At 41.6% G+C, this 19,803-nt stretch overlaps 3 protein-coding genes across 7 annotated transcripts in view; 2 read left to right on the top strand and 1 right to left on the bottom strand.

The window, feature by feature from the left end:
* The window catches only part of MDN1 (midasin AAA ATPase 1), a 99,894-nt gene extending 87,951 nt beyond the window's left edge, over positions 1-11,943 (top strand). The window contains exons 93-102 of the mRNA XM_051613493.1: positions 301-474; positions 1,999-2,156; positions 3,941-4,030; positions 4,957-5,072; positions 5,698-5,872; positions 6,563-6,636; positions 6,732-6,846; positions 7,808-7,871; positions 9,550-9,692; positions 10,991-11,943. Coding sequence (XP_051469453.1) covers positions 301-474; positions 1,999-2,156; positions 3,941-4,030; positions 4,957-5,072; positions 5,698-5,872; positions 6,563-6,636; positions 6,732-6,846; positions 7,808-7,871; positions 9,550-9,692; positions 10,991-11,179 — 1,298 coding nt within the window. The 3' untranslated portion in view covers positions 11,180-11,943. The remainder of the gene's footprint in view (positions 1-300; positions 475-1,998; positions 2,157-3,940; positions 4,031-4,956; positions 5,073-5,697; positions 5,873-6,562; positions 6,637-6,731; positions 6,847-7,807; positions 7,872-9,549; positions 9,693-10,990) is intronic.
* A 1,521-nt stretch (positions 11,944-13,464) lies between these two features.
* Positions 13,465-15,412, top strand: LYRM2 (LYR motif containing 2). Its single transcript, XM_051613492.1, has 3 exons — positions 13,465-13,604; positions 13,976-14,116; positions 15,006-15,412. The coding sequence occupies exons 1-3, from the start codon at positions 13,560-13,562 to the stop codon at positions 15,084-15,086; spliced, it is 267 nt and encodes an 88-aa protein (XP_051469452.1). The 5' UTR covers positions 13,465-13,559; the 3' UTR covers positions 15,087-15,412.
* A 1,690-nt stretch (positions 15,413-17,102) lies between these two features.
* Positions 17,103-19,803, bottom strand: part of ANKRD6 (ankyrin repeat domain 6) — a 96,432-nt gene continuing 93,731 nt past the window's right edge. For all 5 annotated transcript variants that reach the window (XM_051613479.1, XM_051613477.1, XM_051613478.1 and 2 more), the window contains one exon: positions 17,103-18,819. In XM_051613479.1, coding sequence (XP_051469439.1) covers positions 18,248-18,819 — 572 coding nt within the window. In that variant the 3' untranslated portion in view covers positions 17,103-18,247. The remainder of the gene's footprint in view (positions 18,820-19,803) is intronic.

Here is a 19,803-nt window from a genome sequence, read left to right on the forward strand (position 1 = left end):
TATTCAAACAAATTGGTATATCTTAAAATATTCCACTAATCTAAATTGAATTAAATAATTTGCTTTCTCTTAAAGTAACTAGTCTTATTTTTACTCAGCAGATTTTCAGAGCAGTAGCTTATTGACACAACATGGTACAGCACAATGAGAGATAAAACTGAGGTTTGAGACAATAGCTCAGATCTCTCGGAAAGTTCACCAAAACTGATACGCAGCGGGCTCAGAATGCAACATATTTTTTGCAACTTCACTACTTTTTCTTCCTCTTTTCCCTTAAGAAGTATTGTTGCCTTTGTACAGATGTAGCTAGCAAGGAGCAGGAGAAACCTGTTATGCCTCTTGAAGAAAAGGAAGAGGGAGATTCTGAAGATGCAGCTATGGAAACAGAAATGCAGAACGATGAGGATCTCACAGCAGTAGACACAGAGGAGCTGAAACCAGAAAAGAAGAAGTCTACTGCCACTAAAACTCCTGGTACATTTACTTAAAAAACATTCTTAACATACAGTGATGTGCATTTCTAAATGTCTATGTAGGTATTTGTGTTTACAAGTAATGGATGTGTATATATTTTATGACTAAAACTTTTGCTCTTAATTGACTGCAGCAGTGTTCTTACTCCTGCCTAGTAACCAGCCTTTGCTAAATTGGTGGAGGGGCAGAGGGGTTTGCTGCTTTCTTTGAAATAAATGGTCTCTAATCCTTACCTACTTCTTTGAAGAAGTAAAAAGCACTTTCCTGCTGTTAGATATTATGCAAATTTACTTAATTAATTGGCATGTAACAATGGATTCCAGTGTCATCAGCATCACATAACTCAGTTTTTTTGTGTGTAACTTCTGACAAAACATCAAGAAGTTGAGGAGTTGATCTGAATATCATCAGCTGAGGGAGCACCCAAGTGCCACTGTCTGACTGCTTGCTTTCTTGAGTGGAAATGAAACAACACTGAGCTGACTAACAGACTGGCTGCCGGGTGCAAGTGGTTGGTAGATGAGAAGATAGGTCTCATTTGTCAGCCACACAGCCTGCACAAACAAAATAAGCTACATACAAAAAAAATCTATTCCCAGTTGCAACAGAAGTATTAAACTTTGATGAATCTAAGTAAATGTGGAACACAGAATGGTTTTCTTATCAAATAACACCAAGGTTGCCTGGAGAGGGAAGATGAGTTCCACCTGACTGAATTCACCTTCTGGCCTCCCACTCCCTTAGGGTTAATCTCTTCACTTAAATCTCCTCCTAGACTGATTAGCTTTATGGTACAGGGATGCATGTAGTCAGTTGTTTTTCTGCATAATTCTCTAACAGTATATTCTGAAAGCTTAGGATCTTTGAAACATCTCCTACAATGTCATAATTTTTTTCTCAGAATAATTATTCAAAAATTAGTGGCTAAACAGTGTAGTATAACAGAAACAATAATAAAATAAAATCTTTAGTCCATTTCTTTATTTGTAAATTGATTTCTGATTTATAGGAAACTGTTCCATCACAAAAGGAGAGAGTAAAAGATGAGATAAGATTGCCATTATTGGGTTTTTTTAATGATTATTTTCTGAATGTTCTCAAATGGTTTTACACCTCCTGTCACTCTGCGAGAGAGGCTATGAAGCTCAAAAAAATGTACTTCACCTATGGAATTTTCAAGTGCTAAAGATCTGTTTGCTAATATTTTGTTCATTTAAGAGGTACATTTAAGAGGTATTCATTTAAGAGAGGAACAATATTTTGTTCATGTTTAAGAAGGCTGCAAGAGAGAAAAACTGTTTGCATAAGGAAATGCATATTTATCTGCTCCAGTGAGTTGCAAGGCCTTGTATTCATCATATTCCTAGAATTGATTGTCTTAAAATTTGTGTGTTTTTTCTTAAAATATTGTCTGGTTTACACTACAAAGCATGTGAGACACTTCATGAAAGAGTCAAGATGCAATATTGCTTCTTGTCTTACATGTGTGATCCAGGAGGTTACTAATTAATTTTGTGATTGTAGGACCAGGTGAAGTGGAGCCAGAAATCCAGACTTTTGAATCCGAGGATGCCAGTGACTCTACAGCAGAAAAGCTACCAAAGGTGACTGAAGAGAAGCCAGAGAGAAGCAAGGACTCAACCATACATACAGCCCATCAGTTTTTGATCGACACTCCCCAGGTATGACACCCAATATGTCTTTTTACAACTACAGCAGTAGAAACAGGCTGGGTTTTTTGACCTGAGTTAATGAAACTCGAATGCAAAAGTTTAACGTTGCTTTTATTGAGACAACTCTATAAGTAGGTTGCTGTTCTTTAATAGCAGAATGAAAAGTGCATGTTGTATATGCAGCTGAATTATTACTTTAAAATGACAATTCCTCTCTAGCCTTGCTTTTTAAAAAAAAAAAAGTTGATTTTTCTCACTGTCCAGATCAGTCTGCTGATCAAATTCTTGGGGAGACTGGAAAGTGATGGGCAATGAAGTGTGGCTTCAAGATAAAAAAGAGGTTCAGAGTGATGAGAGGCCATCAGTGACCTTAAAATACCATTGTGGACAAAGAATTCAGTTCAGTTCATTCATCAAAATGCACTGCTTTCTCAAAAAAGCTGATTGCTAGTATTACAGAACTTTTGTGAGCCTTTTATGAATGTCTAATTAAAAACACATTATAGCTTAGAAAAATCTTAGAGCTTCATGGATAACTCAGTTTCCCAAGGCAAACTGTTACGTGTGGAAAAGCATGTTTTATCATAAAGAACTATGGCATAGAAGCAGTTGATGGTGGATAACGAGTTGAAAAAGTGAGAATATTTTCAGTGTCTGTTTTTCAGGGTTACTGACCTTTCATGGTTATAAAACTATGTCCTGAGTAACATGAGTTGTGAGGGATATTTTATTGTTTCTACACACAGCACAGAAAGAATAAAATACCAGATATACTTGATATTTCCATCTGAACGCTAAATGTGGCAGCTCTTTGGAAAAGGGCTGCTGAATGCACGGGTGTTCTCCTATAGTCAGAAGTGTTAGGCGCGGATTGTTTTGGTTGGTTGAGGGGTTTTTCCCCCCCCCAGTTGACGCGCAAAAGCGGAAACAGGAGGGGGAGCTCTTGCATCACCAGTTGAAGAGGAAGGGAGAAACGTTACAGACGGAAAAAGTGCTCTCCTCTTTCAGCAAAAGGAAGAGGGAAGAAGCCCCCTCCATTCTTCCCCCCTTCCTTAAACCTGCAGTCAGTGCCCAGAGGGCCTGCTGCTGCTTCTTGAGGAACCAGAAGTTATTGGTACTGCTGAATTTGCATTCATAGGCTTGTGTTCCTTAACCCCTAAACCTGCAGGTTCTGCAGACCATGAACTACTGCTTGGATAAACTGTGGTTTTGCAAGGCAGGAACAGAAGTTATCACTGAAAGTGCAATAAAGTCAATGAAGTGTAATAAAGCTTCAGTGTCTCTTAACAAAATGGCTTAGCTAATAGTTTTTGCTGGCAGGCAAAGAGGAAAATGTCATTCACTTCTGAAAGTGGTTTCAATGAAGCTTTTAAAAAACTATAATGAAGTGAAGCACATTATATTTTGGAAGATATCAGGTAGTATTCAGTGGTTTGATCTCCATTATACTGTCATTAAGGCTTTTGTTTGTCAAGATCATTTCATGGAAATTACCTTGAAGTTCTGTATTTGATTATTTCAGTATCTGTATCATAGATGTTTCTAGCTCTTTTGCTGTGTTGATTGTGTCACAGATGTAGCTATTTGTGAGGAAGTATTTATCCTTCCTGTACATGGAGGCTATTAAAAAAATGGAGAATTAGAATATTTATTTAAGTTTTTTCAGGTATTTTTGTGCTAAAGTAATAAGAACAATGTATTTTTACTTTTTTATAGTTTGCTATATAGTCTGGGGACCACCAGGTGTGTGAACTAACTTTTCTGTCTCCTAAATCTCATAACTGCAATTCTAGCACATCGTTAGAGATCCTGAAGAGCTAAGAAAACAACTTGAAAGGCAACTGGAGGCTTGGCACACACAGCAGTCTGGAACTCCAGAGGAGGTCTGTGATCTCATTTTACTATAAAACTGTCATAAGAACCCTTCATTGCATTATTTTAGCTTGTTTTACTGCTGAAACATTGAGGAAGCCAAGCAGGCTACGATCTAAATATTCAAAATCACACTATTCAGATGGTGGTTTTGTTTTTATCTTTAACTTATTCTGAAAAAAAAACCAAACCACAAACCATTCTGTTTTAAGGCAGGATGATGTTTCATATCATGTTTTAAACGTGTTGTGTGCTTCTTGCAGAAAGCTTTTTTGCTGATAATGACTTCTAAAACTTGCACAGTTAGAAACATTTTTCTCAGTCCTGCCAGACTCCTTCCATTTTGAGCTGCCACCTGCAGTGGAGTGGTGGGCACCACTTTCACAACATTATGATGGACAGAAGCTGTCTCCTTCAGTTGCAGTGGTGGAGTTTGAGCTAACCAGCTGCAGAACCAGAACATGATACTTCCTCTGACTGTCTTAGTCAGGAATTGTAAACCATATTTGGAAATAATTCCTGTATTAAATTGCCAGTGTAGAGGCTTAACAGTTTCAATTAATTTTAATTAATGTAGGTAATACTATTTTTGATGACCAACAGAGAACCTAGTAGACTTTAGGGCTTGCCCTGAGGTAATGCCAACCATCAGATGCTGGCCATTACAGGATTTTCCTGCATCAACAGCAATGCCAGAATTGCTTTGTTTAACCCCTGGAATGGTCACTGCACACTGCAGCTCTGTAGCAGCAAGGAGCATCCTAAGTTGAGTGCGAACTGTCATCTTGATAGAGTGCTCACAAGACACTCCCACAGTTCCAGCTGATAGGTACCTACCTGCCCCTTGGGTATATTGAGGTTTGGTTTATTTTTTTCAGGGTGTGCTTCCCAATTCCTTGTTTTTTCATAATTAACATTTATTTCTGTGATGTTTCAGGAGAAGGAAGCAGCACAGTTGTGGCAGAGGTATCTAGTACTGACAGCTCCTCTATCACAGCAGCTTTGTGAACAGCTACGGCTTATACTGGAACCCACTCAGGCAGCCAAACTGAAGTAAGTTGGAACTTTGAGGCTTTTAGTTTTTTTAAACTCTTGGCTTTGGAGGGCTTTCACCTCTGTACAACTACAGTTCTATATTGTTCTTGCTTTAAAGCACTTATTTGTGTTTGCAAATGCATCCATTTTACTGTTGTATGGAAACACAAGGTTATTTTATGAAATTCAAATGATATAGTTGTAGATACCCATCCTGATGATACTGCCCCTTGCTTTTTCTCCTGTAGAACAAGGTGATCAAACCAGCACAAACCCATGAAGGGCTGTTGATTCAAAGATTGTATTAAATGCCAAAATGTTCTGTCTATGTTGGTTTAAACATTTATTATTTTTTTTTAAGAGATGTAGAATTGTTTCAAATTGTGTAAGTGTAAATTCAAGGTTTTCCTTCCATTTTCAGCACCTAGATTTAAGAACTTCTTTTTAAAACACTGAATATCTTATCTTGCATTAAAAATATATTTAGGTAGAGATGATTTTTAATGTATGATTGTTAGAGTTACTAATTTGACTGTGTTTTGCAGAAATTGAAGGGTTTTGTTGCATATGCTGCATAGACCAGGATTTCCAGAATGAGGTATTTGCTGATAACCTCTGTCATTGTCTTTTTCTCAACCTCCAGAGGAGACTACAGAACGGGGAAGAGACTGAACATGCGCAAAGTGATTCCATATATTGCCAGTCAGTTCCGAAAGGATAAGATCTGGCTGCGAAGGACCAAGCCCAGTAAACGCCAGTACCAGATTTGCTTGGCTATTGATGACTCCTCTAGTATGATAGACAATCACTCTAAACAGGTAGAAACCTTGGAAAAAGCATGAAGGGCCGTTGCATCTAAACCATGTTCCTACCTAGAAAGGTTGGACCAGATGATCCTTGAGGTCCCTTCCAAGAAACTACCCATTGTTGATGAGTGTGTCACTGCTGACGTGTTGCACATGGACCTGGTGGCTGTTAGAAAGTCTGGCTCAGATTCTAAAGCAGTTATTTTACTGGTCCATGCACCTGAACTCTTGTCATTTCATACCTAGGAGATTTGTCTCTGAAAGATGAGTGAAAGTTAGCTGAAAGATGTTAAATTTGTTAGAGGTGTACATATCCACTGGGAGACTACTTTTTGTAGCCGATAAAAGGCTGAAATTTGCTTAGCTGTGCAGTTTGTTGGGGGATATTAGTTCATCACAGCTCACTTGTAGGGTTTTTATTCATTAGAAATGTTTCCTTCTAAACAGTTACTTCAGTGTTTACTTCATTAGCCTGCCTAAAGTGCTTTCTCTAAACCAATCAGCTGAAGCCCTCAAGTAGAACTAGTGTATCTTCACTGCCATTATTATGTAGCATAACTGTAACAAGGGGGAAAAGGTAGGAAGTCTCTTAATTTTCTAGACTATGAAAATTAATTCCAGTAATATTCTTCATATTTATTACTGAGCTGTGAGTAAAAGTTGGCATTTCCAATTTTTGATGTAACTTTTTTTCTTCCATAGCTTGCATATGAATCCCTGGCAGTTATTGGAAATGCACTGACTCTTCTAGAAGTGGGACAAATTGCTGTCTGTAGGTGAGGTTATCCGAAATCTTGACTCTTCTTCATGACTTGAGAGCAGAATGTAATTACTGGTTTTACACTGTGTTTATTTTTCTTCTTTTCCAAAGCTTTGGAGAGACTGTGCAGCTGCTGCACCCATTCCATGAGCAGTTCAGTGACCAGTCAGGGACACGGATCTTGCGTCTTTGCAAATTTCAGCAGAAGAAAACAAAAATAGCCCAGGTACACAAGAATACCTCTAGGTCAACAGGTTTGCAAATCTTTTCCAGACAAGACATCTGCAGCTTGGTGGTTTCAAGATCACTTGGTAACATTTGCTGGTTGTTAGAATTTGAGAGTGTTGATGGCTAGTTAGAGATAAATGGTCACAATCTGGTAACAGTAAGAGTGTTCTTTCACCTCTAGTTCTGATGTGTGGCACTTCTAAGCATTCACCTTTCTCTCCTTGTTTGGGGTCTTAAACAGTATTTTGGGTACAAGCTATTGGGTACCCCGATGCCAAATCACATCAGTTTGTGGGAGTTCAGGAGGTGTTCATGCCATGGATTCCACACTGTAGTAGGAAGAAGAGCTTTGTATGTTTGTCAGGGTGGAAGTTTGTCAGATTTGACTTGATTCCTGAAGAAAATAATTTTCTGTAGTAATACCTCCTGGACAGCTGCAAAGTTTTCTTCTTTTAGGAATGTTTTTGCACTCTTAACTTCCCCAGCTTGAATAAGATTTGACATTAATATTGAATGGAAAAAGGGAGGGAGACCTAAATAGTTTCACAGCAATGCCAATTCTGGGAGGACTTGACAGATGATGTCCTTAATTTTAATGTAGCTAGATGCTTCTGCTGCAATTTGAAGGCAAGGAAGCTCAACCAAGAAACAGGATAGATATTTTCAATGATGCTGTTAATCACTTGAACAATTTACTGAGGTTCAGATAGCTCTGTTAGCATTGGAAAAGTTTTCAATCCAGATTGAAAGCTTTTCTGAAGATTTTGTAGTTCAAAAATACTTACTTAATTTGAAGCAAGGGTTAATACAGGAAAATGCCAAGGACTGCATCTGTGTGGATGGTCAGACTAAACTACCTTGGCATTTAAATTATAAAAATGTATTCTTTAAAAATGTTATCGTTATTAAAATTAGTATTTTATTATGAGATAACTTGATCTTATTTGTTTCCTCTGCAGTTTCTAGAATCATCAGCAAACATGTTTGCTGCAGCACAGCAGTTGTCTCAAAATATTAATCCGGGTAAGCTTTTTCTGTTTCTGTACTTGTTGCCATGGCAGCAGAATGCTCACTGCAGTTCTAAAGCAATATCCTGGCAGAAAGACTCCTTGCACTGAGACATCACTTGCATTAGGTCTTTGGGCTTTGCTTTGTCAAAAGGCATCTTTGGCTGACATTAGCTCAGAACTTACAAGATCCCTACTTCATATTGGTCAGGAATTCACTGAAATTTTGTTTGAGGCTTTTAAAAAAGGCAGGCCTTTCGTGCCTCCCTCTACATCTTGTTTCCAGATGGTGCTGAAGTCCTAGGCACTGCCTGCCTTGGAGCATCATCCAGCTTCCTAGTGACCTTGACTCCCTGGGTACTTCTGCTCTTGCTTGAAAGCCTGATCTCTGTAGCTATCCAGAAGCACACTGTTCTGAGGAGGATAAATGTTTGCCTCCTACCTGCGTTTCACTCTGGTGCAAGTTTAGGTTATGGAGGTGCTTGAATTCCTCAGAAATGCAGGAATGCTTCTTACCTCATGGCTGACCTATGGTTTGTCTTAAAGGCTGCTCTGTGCTAGTTAAAAGCTTGTTAGGGCAACACTCATATTTTTTAAAAGTTCTTGTTGTTAAAGTATTAAAAAAAATTTACAATCTGGGATTTATAATCCATAACTGTTTTGCCACAGGGTGCCAGGTTGTCAGAGTATTCTGAGGGGGAGCAGCATCCAATTCTGTTGGGATGCGGCAGCAATCAGGGAGCAGCATCTGGCTCCCTAGCATCAGGGAGCTAGCAAGAGAAAAGTTAGCAGGATACATCCTCCCTTTCTGTAAAGAGACAAAGCACTGTCACATTTGGGGCCTGTTTGCAGAAAAGGAGGAGGAGTTCTGCATCCCTCCCTCACCATTATGCTGCAGGGGGAACAGGAGAGAGGGGCTTGCATTCCTGACTCTAATTACTTTGATTTCCCTTGTAATTAAAACATGATACATAACTTCCTTAGAATGTCCCTGTAGAGGGATACATCTCTGACTCTGGGGGTAACTGGGTCAAGTAACACATCTTCAGGAAATGGTCAGTGCTGAGGAACCCAGCATCTGTTTGCATCTTCTCTTTCAGGAGGTTCACTTCAGACTAGCACGTCTGGTCCCAAGGGCTGAATGCCCCGTAGTGGTTGAACTGCCTTGACTACCTCTGAACAGGAAAATGTTTCTAAAGCACAGTCTTAGTCCAAAGTGAAATGCCAGTAGGGATGCACCAGTAGTTACCTTCTTTTGGAGGAGCAGATTTCAACTCTCCATTTCATTGCAGCAGCTCCTGCTCTACTGAGGGTAGTGATCAAGTGGCTGGACTCTTGTAATTCAGCCAATATTTAACTTACCAGGCATGAGAAGCAAGGTCGTGACTCAGTTCATTAGGTGTTTTTCATGCCTTTTATCCTTGATTATGGGCTTGATTATGGACTGGGATCTTTCCCCTCCTCCCGTTTATTCTCAATGGTTTTAAACAGTGGAAAAAACAGTCTTTCTTTACCCACTCATAACTGCAGCCTAATGTTAAGTACCAGATTTATATTTGATAAAGACCCAGTTTCCTTAGGAACACTCTTGAGGGTTTTCCTGTTATACCCACAGGACTACCAACAAATAGTCTGCTTGCTTTTTAAATCAATTACTCTAACTTACTGGAATTTAAAACGTTCTTTGTGCCCAGAAACGGCGCAGCTGCTTTTGATTGTCTCTGATGGAAGAGGCCTCTTCTTGGAAGGCAAGGAACGAGTGACAGCAGCAGTTCAAGCAGCTCAGAATGCCAACATCTTTGTCATTTTTGTGGTGTTGGACAATCCTAATTCCCGGGTAAGTAAGTGAACATGGGAGAAGTATTCATATGCAGTGAATGAGAAACTGTTACGGATCCTTTGCTTGTCTTTCATAGTGCTTTACAGCTATTTTATCTTTGGCAGAGGTCAAAGATACTTAGCTCAGTTCCAGTTTTTCATAATGTCTGTCAGATTTTCTGTGATTTCTCCCTCCTGTGATACTTATCCTCTTTTCTATTAAAAAAAAATAAACTGGCTTTTATACCACAGAAAGTCTGAAGTAAGAGCTCCTGTCTTCAGATGTAATGGTTGTAGATTTTGGCCCCTAGAGAAGTAGCAGGCTTATAAATTCAGATGTTGAGAAATGCTTTGTTCATCTCAATTCTCATTCACATTGATCATTTCTGACAGCAGTCTCCATTGGATATGGCAGCTGGAGCCAATATGAGATGAACATTAGACAGAAAGGAGTATATGAGAGTTTGGTGCCTGAATTGAGAAAGCTGGGGATTGTATTTGGTAGCTGTGAAAGGAAACTGTTAGGTTTCCTTGATTGGGAAGCTGAAATACCTGGGAGCTTTTTAGGGAGACTCTGGAGTGCAATAATTGAGCAAACTTAAGTGTTACTTTGAATTACGTGAGGACTAATTATGTGGTGAAGACTTTTTTTTGTAGTTCTTGTTTTCTAACTATATCTTTATTTCTCCATACAAACCTCATCTGCTATATTTATTGTTGAAAAATTAACAATTATTTGTCATCAAGTTCTGATGAAACCTAGCTATAATATCAAGTGAAAATTCTGGGCAGTGAAATGCATTTTTATAACCTGTATTAATTTTCTGAGCTGCTGCACTGAGCAGCTAATAAATTACTTAACGAGAAGCTGAACTGGTGTTTAATCTGATTTTTGTCTGTCGTATTTATTGAGATACTATAAAAAAATTTGCTGAAGAATCTTGTTGTATTAGATGACTGCACAAGTTGAACTTAGCCCTAAATGTGATAGTGTGCCCTGAAGGCATCAAATGTATAAAGCAGTAAACTTAAACCATAAACTACTGAGGAAAAACAGGATTTCTTTATAGAATTTGATATTACAGGAGCTGAAGCTTAGTCTTTTCTAGCCTATAATTTGTTGACTTGAGCACTTGTAGATAAAAGGGCAAAATGATTTAACTGCTTTCTGTTCAGCTTTTGATTTACCATTGAGCACTCATGGCTTTTAAACTTAAAACTCTATTAACTTAATTTAACAGAGGAGGAATTGTAAGTATGTGAAAAATAGGATAAGGAGAAGATGCGTTTAGTAATAACATTGATTCTTTTTTACAGGACTCCATTTTGGACATTAAAGTACCTATATTCAAAGGACCTGGAGAACTGCCTGAAATCAGATCTTACATGGAAGAATTCCCATTCCCGTTCTACATGATCCTTCGGGATGTGAACGCGCTTCCAGAAACTCTCAGTGATGCCCTCAGACAGTGGTTTGAACTAGTGACGGCCTCAGACACTTTGTAGACTTTGTAGACAAAGTCAGTACCTGATTGCTGCTAAATGCCTGGAACAGATGAAGCCCCATTTTATTCCACGGGAGAGTTCCTAAGATCCCTTTCTAGCTAGGATTATGTGCAGGAGCTGCCCTCTGGCAGCCAGACTGCCTGAGGACAAAATGGTTTAGGTGCCACCCTCCCACGTTTTCAGGGGAGAATTATGCAATGGTGAGACTGTTTTCTGTCATTGCCTATTTCCACAAGTAAAACTGCCTTCCAGCTTATCTTGTAATAACTTATTACTTTAAAAAAGAAAATGTTCATAGAAGTAAAAATATTCCTGCTGCTGTCTGTTCCAAGAGCTAAAATCAGTCTTGCTTCTGGGGAGGAATTTCTGCATTAGAAGAACTTTGGGTGTCTCACAAAAAAGCAACCTTTAGCTTCCCCCATGTGGCAGGTGCCTTTGGGAAGGAGATAGGGCAGCAGCAGAAGCAGATGTGTTGGGTTTTTTTTTTAACCAACCAAAAAAATTAAGTATTTGAATACTTGATTCTGCAGTTAAATCCTATGTAATGATTGCTGATCTTTGTCTAACAACGAGTTTTATGAATAATGCCATATGATCATCCCTGTATTACCAGTTTACACTGTGAAGTTTTTCCCTCTGTCCAAGGCAGACATTGAGGATGTTTCATTAATCCAATGTCTGGGAGCATGGACATGATTTTTCATTGCAAAAGCTATGCATCTTATATTGCCTGTTCTAATAAAAAGAAGTACCACTGTTTGTAATTATGATGCCAGTTCTTCCAGTTGATCAAAGCTTGGGTAAATTAACCAAACTGCCACATGGAAATCCTGTGCATTCTCTAGCTGTGCACAAATACGAATTTTCATGTGAAAATGTATTGTTGTTTATGTAACTTCCAACATATCCAACTGTCCTGCTATTATGAGGATAATAGCAGCAGAGTTTTGGTTAGGGGTTCAGTATTTTGATTTCTAACAATGAAAATTCAAAGGGAACTTGGCTCTAAACTCTCCTTGAAGATTTTCTTTGCATATAGAAATTGAAGGTGTCTCATTCTAAGTGTGGTGCAGGAGTTGATCAGAAAGTGGCTGGAAAGGTGGGTGCATTCCTAAAAATGCCGTAATTCTCTCTTGCTTCTGGATACAAAAATCTAACTTCAAGTAATTGATGTAGCTGTTCTGAGATGCAGCACTGGCAAGAGTTAGAGTGTGAAATGGCCCAGCAAGGTTGTTTCTCATATTTGTGTGGCTTTGCCACAGCTAGGTCATGCTAAGTGCATTTCCAAACTGAAAACAGAGGAACTCTATCCCATCAGAATTTACATGTCTGGTACTAGGTAATACTTTTCCAGGGTTCTTTTAGATCTCTCATACATGTATGCAAATACTTGCATGCTTTGGGAAATACAACCGTGGAAATAGGTGGGTTTAGTTAATTAGATGATTCTCCAGGCTGTACTTCCATTTCTGACTTGTACTGAGGATTTGCAGGAGCAAACTTGGAGAAAGTATTTTTAAAAACTTTTCTTACAATTGCAGTTACACACTTCCAGCATAAGTTTGTTGCGGGGTTGTTGTTGTTAGAGCCCGAGACACAATTGTATCAACAGTGCTTACTGCAAAAATGTTGGAACAGTTTTTCTCTATCTGTAATCAAGAAAGGGTAGTTGGTACCAGCAAACACTGAGTGGCACGTAAGTGGGTTAACTCTTCTTGTTTCTCTGCAGGCCAGGGCTCCATTTGGGTCTGACATTCCTTGACACATCTGTGGGAAAGAAATGGACAGTGTCTTGCCCTGTCACCAACAATTGTATGTTTGGACAGAGCTGCAAGTATTTAAAAGGATGCAAAAGAAGGTAGCTGAGTGTGCTGCTACTGCTTGGGCAACTTCTAGATCTTACTGTGTTGTTTCAGTTTGATCCTGTGGCTCAGTTTATGGGTCCCAGGACTACACGAGTCTCCGAAGCACAAGCCTCTTCCACCAGCCCCTCCACGAGACGCACGTCCATCGTGTATTACTTAGCTGCTCCGGTTGTTGCTGGACCTTGTCAGCAGTTGAGGAGGCGAAACGCAGAAGAGGACCACGCACGCACACCCTCACCCCTGCCCACACGCGCTCTGGTAGCACTCCTGGTGCCTCAGGCTGCCGCAGCCCGGGCCCTGGGCTCTGTCCTGAGCCCCGCGGCTGCGCTGGGCCCTGAGCCCTGGCGGCGGAGAGGAGGGGCCGCCGCCAGCCCGGGCGGAACGAGCCCCGCCGCGCCGCGCTGCCTCCCAACGCCTCCCGCCGCCGCAGGAAATGGCGGCCGTTAAGGCCGTTGCGGCCGTTGCGGCCGTTGCGCCCCGCGCGGGGGGCGCAGCGGGAGGGGCGGGGCCGCGCCATGGCCGCCAGCCGCGTCCCGCCGGGCGCCCTCAGCCTGCGGCAGGTACGGGCGGCTCGGGGCTGCTTCCCCCGTGGGGCGGGGGGTCCGCGGGGCCGTGTCCCGCGGGGGGAGCAGGCAGCGCGGCCGCAGCCCCCTCGGGAGCCCCTCGCGGCCGCGCTGCGGGCCGCGGCGGGCGGGCCGGCCCGCGGGGCCGGGCGGGCACTCGGCCGTGTGGCGCTGTGTGCGTGCGGGGCACCCGCCTTCGGCCCCCTCGTGTGCGCCTTTCCGTGGAGCTTGCCTGGCGCTGGGGTCCCAGGCAGTTTTGCAAGTTTCGGAGAAAACGCCGGGGAGCTTCGTGTCCGCTGAAAGGCCGCTCGCAGCCGGCCAGGCCGAGCCCCCGGCGGGGCGCTCTGACCGCCCTCTCCCCTCCCCAGTTCCTCAGGCGGCAGCAGGTTCTGCAGTTATACAGGAAGATTCTGCGGGCGATTCGCCAGGTCCCGGCTGAAGCAGATCGGCGGTATTTGAAGGACTGGGCCAGGGAGGAATTCAGGAGAAACAAGGGTGCGACGGAGGAGGTGAGGCTCGGGAAGGCGCAGCCCCAGCGCCTGCCCTGGGCACCGCAGGGCCCTGTCCTGCCCTTGTTTCTGGCACTTCTAGACTGGTGAGAGGGCTGCTGGTATGTTCTCTTAAGGAGCATTTATGTGAAGAAGTAATTCAGCATCTCCAACGATGATCCTGTTTTGGCATTGGTGAAGTTTCTCTTGATTTTCCTAATTACCTAAAAAGCTCAAACCTAAACAAATCCTGCTTGCTTAAAACATGAATCAGAAAAAAAAAAAAAAAGTATTGAATAATATTAGATAATTAACATGAACTTACTAACACATTTGCTTTATTACAGCTTCTTTTTTTCATCTTTAATTCCAACTGTATTCCATGATACTCACCCAAAATGAAATCAGATGCTTGTTGGGTAGGAAGCATGTATGAAATGCAGTAACCTTGACACTTCTTGTGTGTCTCCTGTCCTTTGCTTTCTTGTTGGTTCCTTTTTCCAGCCAGTGCTCAAGGAATGGGTGGCTGAATTATGCAGGCAAAGGTACTTTACTTAGATAAAAATAACACTGAGGGAAACATCCACTTGCCTTCATGCTGGCTCTGTGCAGGTGTCACTACTTGCAAAGGCAGGAGACACAGAGGTGTAAACAAAACATTATTAGGAGTTTGAATCCAGTTCAAAACTGAGTTCTAAAGCAAAGATACAACTAGTGCCCAAACATACGACAAACGTATGATTAAGGAATTGGAGAAGGTGAATAAATGAATTTATAGCATTACTTCACAAAAAGAAATAGATCACAGCAGTGCTGGTAGGAATTGTATGTATTTTAATGTGTTAAAATCTGTGTGCTTGTGTAAACCTGTGCTGTGTGCAGGCATTCAGCTGATTCCATTTTTTTACAGGATGCAGTCAGGATGATGATTACTCAAGGCAACATGCAACTTCAGGAACTTGAAAGAACACTTAAGCTGGCAAAATCCTGATCTTAGTTTTGTTGACAGATCGACTTTCATCTGCTGTGAACAAAACCAGTATTTTTTCCAGAATATAGTTGTAATAGAGGCTTTTCCTGACAACCTGGTAATGTTTGAAGGTGGAATCTACTGCAGTGGGACTTTTTATTTGGTTTTTTTTTTCCCCTTCCTCTTCTTGGTTTGGTTACCCTCCCATGTGGAGATGGGTCAGACACAAAGGCCTTTAAACAACTGAATGGATGATGTAACATGTGCTGTGGGAAAAGCAGAAAGTATCAGACGTTACAACTGCAGTGTTACGCCAGGGAAATGGAAAATAAACGTAAATCAGATTATTTTGTTTGTTTTCTATTGTGGCAACTCCTAAGTGTTAACATTCATAGTGGTAACTCCTCTTCCTCTACTGTGCGGATTTAAAAGGCGAGTCTGGGATTTTCTCAACGAGGAGCCAGAGAACAGCAGACAGACACTGCCTGTACAGCAGCTGAGTTGGTGGTGGTTGCAGTTGAGGTGGTGGTTTCCAGAGATGCAGGAAGCCTCCCCTCTCCCTCCTTGCTATTGCAGTTCATGGAGGGAGCCACCTCCACAAGGGAGTGGACAGGGCAGAATACCCTCCAGCCAGGCTGCAGGAGGGGTGAAAGCCCCCACTCTGGAGCAGGAGGGAGGCTTCTTGCTGGAGCCAAACAAAGGGTCTTCAAAGCTACAGATTTCAGCAAAGCTGCTTTGCAGAAAAAAACTGCTGCTTGACAAGAAAAAATGCTGGAGGGTTTGGGTTTTATTCCCTAATTCTTCTGAAAGTCAGTGTAGAAATGTTTCCTATGATGTTTATTTAACTTTGCAGTAAAGGATGTGTGGCTCAGGCACCCAGGGAGGCTGTTAAAGAGTTCAGGTTTGTGTAGTCAGAAGCCTTTGAGCTTCTAATCAGTAAATTAAATATATGTATTTCTAAATATGTTATTAAAAATCTATACTTTGTTTACATTTTCTGGTAGAATGCACCAACAGAACATTTGTGTGCTGGGGCTGGTTTGTCACTTTACCAGAAAATACTGCTTAGAAGGGAATTCCACCCAACAAAGCCATGATCTGTGTTGGCTTGTTCTTACCATGTATCCTTTGCTTTCCCTTCAGCCAGTGGTTCGATTTCTGCTCCCTAAGGAGGAGGCTTACCCTGCCACCTCATCACACTGCTCTCCATTCAGACCCCAGTCTGGGTTACTCCTGTGACTCCAGTTCATGCATTTCCAGGTTGTGCCCACGCAAGCCAGGACAGGCCTTGACAGGCAGTGTCCTGAGTGCTGCTCTGGGGGGCTATAAGTCAAAGTCCAATTTTCTGCTCCCCTTTTCTGAGTCAAACAAGGGGATTGTGTCCATTTTCTCTGGCTAGAGAACACACCACCACAGGCTTCTGAGCAACACTTATTTTAATCACTTGGCAAAACATTTGACTTTATCAAGATGATACAAAACTTAAATAGCATGCCTCTGCATTCCTACAGTAGCTTAAACAAACCTGTAAACATATTAAAAGGGTCTATATTAGACTAGAGAAGTCAGAGCAATAAAAGTAATATTTCCATAACTGCAGATATACCTTTCTGTTCTTGATAGTGCATTAATAGGAACTTTAAAAATATTGTTATATAATACAATTTTCTTTGCTTTATACATCTGCTAAGAAGACAAAAGCTTAATTACTAATTACTTAATGGTGTTTTCAATACTGTAAAGAATTTTGAATTTATTTTAGGGCAGTACAGAAGAAAAAAAAATCTTTGTCCTTGGCATAACAGTACTATTCTGTATTTCAGTTGGTTTTGAACAATTGTTTTATCATGATCTTTTAAGTAAACTTATTTTTTAACCAGGATCTGATGGAGCCTTCTCAGAGGTATAAGGAGGAAGCCATAAATGGCTGCAGATGGAACAAGGAGTTATGGTGCCTCTAGTTTATGTGGAGTCCATCAGCCTGGACAACACCAGTCATTTTAAGTTTTGTAACAAAACACATGCATAAAAACTTTTAAATGGTGTTGAGTTCTGTTTTGTGGGTCTGTTGGTGAAACCAGTCCTGAGACCAGTAAACTCGCCAGGGCCCAGCCTCTTTTTTGAGATACAAGGGAAAATAGAGAGGAATCATTCAGATCAATGAAGAGACAGTGTGGACAAGGTGTCTGGGAGAAAATCCAGGGAACCTGTGTGTTTAGATAAAGGACTTTTTCAAGCTTCTTCAGTAGTAGAGAATTCAGACATTTGCTGCTTGAGGGGAAAGAGATTTATATAAACAATTACACTTAACAAGTAGAGCATGGTTATGGTAAAATACTTGCCATCCATGCCCTAAACAAAACTCAGATTACTCAAGTATGGCCCTGGCAAGCATGTAACCACAAGCTTTGCCATCAAGACAGCATTAAAAAAAGACAAATCTAATGTAGCATTTGTTATAATAACGTGAAACCAAAAGAAGAGCAAAGTGGCAACTGCAGCCTCTGTACCTCATGGGTAACTCACCTCAGCACCTCACTCATGGCAGCCTGGCCTCTCCCAGCTGGAAGCCTCCATCTGTCACCTGCCTGGGCTTGTAGTTGGAGTTGGTTCTGTAGCTTCTCTCTCCTGACTAAAGAGAGGCCATGGGGTGCACCTAAAATAGTATCAATAGCCCTTCATCACTGAGGAATTCCTGTCAAAAGCTCTCAAGCATCCCGGATTTACTTCAGTTCAGTATTGGTACAGCCACATGTTTATGTGTAGCACACAGTGGAAGCCGCTAGCCACACATGACCTATGTGGAAATAAGGAAATTCCCTTTTCAGAAAGCAGTTTTGGTTTCTAATGCAATGTGTCTTCAGGCAGCACCTGGAATGGAGAGTGCAATATTTAACAGACTCCTGGAAATAACAAAGAAAGGATCTAATCTGCAGCATCTCATTGTCATCAGTAGTCTGCATATGAATTCTCCTTGGTTCTGGAGTTTCCAAAATTATTTCTACTCCTGAAAAAGAGCATTGTTTGGATGTAACAGACACTACAAATGTATATAACAATATTCCAGATCCCTATACAACAGGTTCCAAAATGAGTCCCATGGTTGGACTCAAAGTTCTTAAAGGTCTTTTCCAACCAGAATGATTCTGTGAGTCTGCTCATCTGTACCTGCTTGGTAGGTGCTAGCTCTCCTTCTGCACCTTAGTCCTTAATTTGCTGAGCTCCTCTTCTAAGCTTTTGATGTGTTCCTTGAGCGCAGCTTTGTCTTGCTGTGCTTTCTGATTAGCTTGGCATCGGGCTTCTTCTATCTTCCGTTCATACCACTTCTCCATCTGGGTGGAAACAGCCTCGAAGAAGTACTGTGTTATCTCCAGAGCCTGGGAGGTGTCTCTGAGTGCTGGGGCAGGCTGTCCTGCAGGTGGGGCACAGGGCTGCTGCTCCTGGCTCTGATGTGCCCCCGGGTGGTGCAGAGCTTTGTGCCTTGACTGACTGCTTCTGACGGACTTCTTTGTCTGAGTTCCCTTGTCGATGAAGTGGCCACTCTGTGGTTCAGTCTTCGAAGGTTCACTCAAAGGCTGCAAAGCAGCTTGAACCTTAACGTGTCTTAATTTGGAGGCCAAAACCTCAGAGGAGGGCAACTCCTGCTGGAACCTGTGGAACGTGCTGGCACTAGCAGCTTTGTCCTTTGGCCTGACATCTTGAGCAAGGGCAGAAGAAGAGACTGGACCACCAACGATTAACTGCTGCTCTGTACCTACAGAAGAAAATATATACAAACATATTTAGAAAAGCTCTGAGCATTAATTTTAGCCTTCAGAAGTCCTCATTGTTGGATGAGTGATAATAATAAAAGTCATCAAAAGGGAAAAGCTGGCTCAGGCAGAGAGGCACTGCATTGTGCCTGTGGGACTTCCAGACTGACAACAATCAAAGGAGTTCACCAGAAGAATGTGCATCAAAGATCAGGCTAGATTCCCAAAGTAGTTTATGTCTGCTGATAATTATGAATGCCCTGCTTCTACAAAAACTGAAGCCCCACGAATTTTGCAAAGGTAACACATTTTAGTACTTCTGAAGTGTCCAATGCAGTACTTACAGCTCACACTCATGCTGCCATAAGATCTCCTGAGTGGTCTTCTGCCTTTCTAGTCTGATGGGGTATGCATATCTATGTGTGTTCACTCTGCATAGAGTTTTGGGGGCATATACAATGTATTTTATAGAAGCCCAGGGCTCTGATAGTTCTCTCCTTGGCTGTGGAGACCTGGGCATGCTGCCTGCTTTTTTTTTCCTCAAAAGCTTCCACAGCCAAGCACAGAGAAGTGGCTTGAACCAAGGTCTCCCGTATCTTCAGATCACTGAATGGGCTTGAATGTTCTCAGCTGGTTTTGTTCTTGTCAAATGAACAGACTTTGGTTTAAAAAAAGAGGAAAAAGTGAGAGGTTTATTCTACATCCTAGCAGTATGAATACTACGAAGGGAAATGAGAATTTTAGGTTCATGTCCCTGCATTCTGCCATTTTAGGATCCATACATCTGAAAAGCACTAAAAACATACACTTTCTTCACCAGTCTTTGGATAATTTCTACACTTTCCTGACCAACAACGGAGTGGGAGCAGTTCCGACTGGGAAGCTGGATAACTTTCAGAAAACAGAGTTATTCAGAGCATCAAAGGACTTGGCTTCAAAGGCACAGTGACACGGAAGCATCAGGAAGAGCCACTGGAATACCACCC

This window comes from Apus apus, chromosome 3 (assembly GCF_020740795.1).
Source record: "Apus apus isolate bApuApu2 chromosome 3, bApuApu2.pri.cur, whole genome shotgun sequence".
Taxonomy (NCBI): Eukaryota; Metazoa; Chordata; class Aves; order Apodiformes; family Apodidae; genus Apus; species Apus apus.

Coding starts and splice junctions, on each gene's coding strand:
- LYRM2 (XM_051613492.1), top strand. CDS start 13,560: ATGGCCGCCAGCCGCGTCCCGCCGGGCGCCCTCAGCCTGCGGCAG. Junction 13,605..13,975: donor GCGCCCTCAGCCTGCGGCAG/GTACGGGCGGCT, acceptor TCCCCTCCCCAG/TTCCTCAGGCGGCAGCAGGT. Junction 14,117..15,005: donor ACAAGGGTGCGACGGAGGAG/GTGAGGCTCGGG, acceptor ATTTTTTTACAG/GATGCAGTCAGGATGATGAT.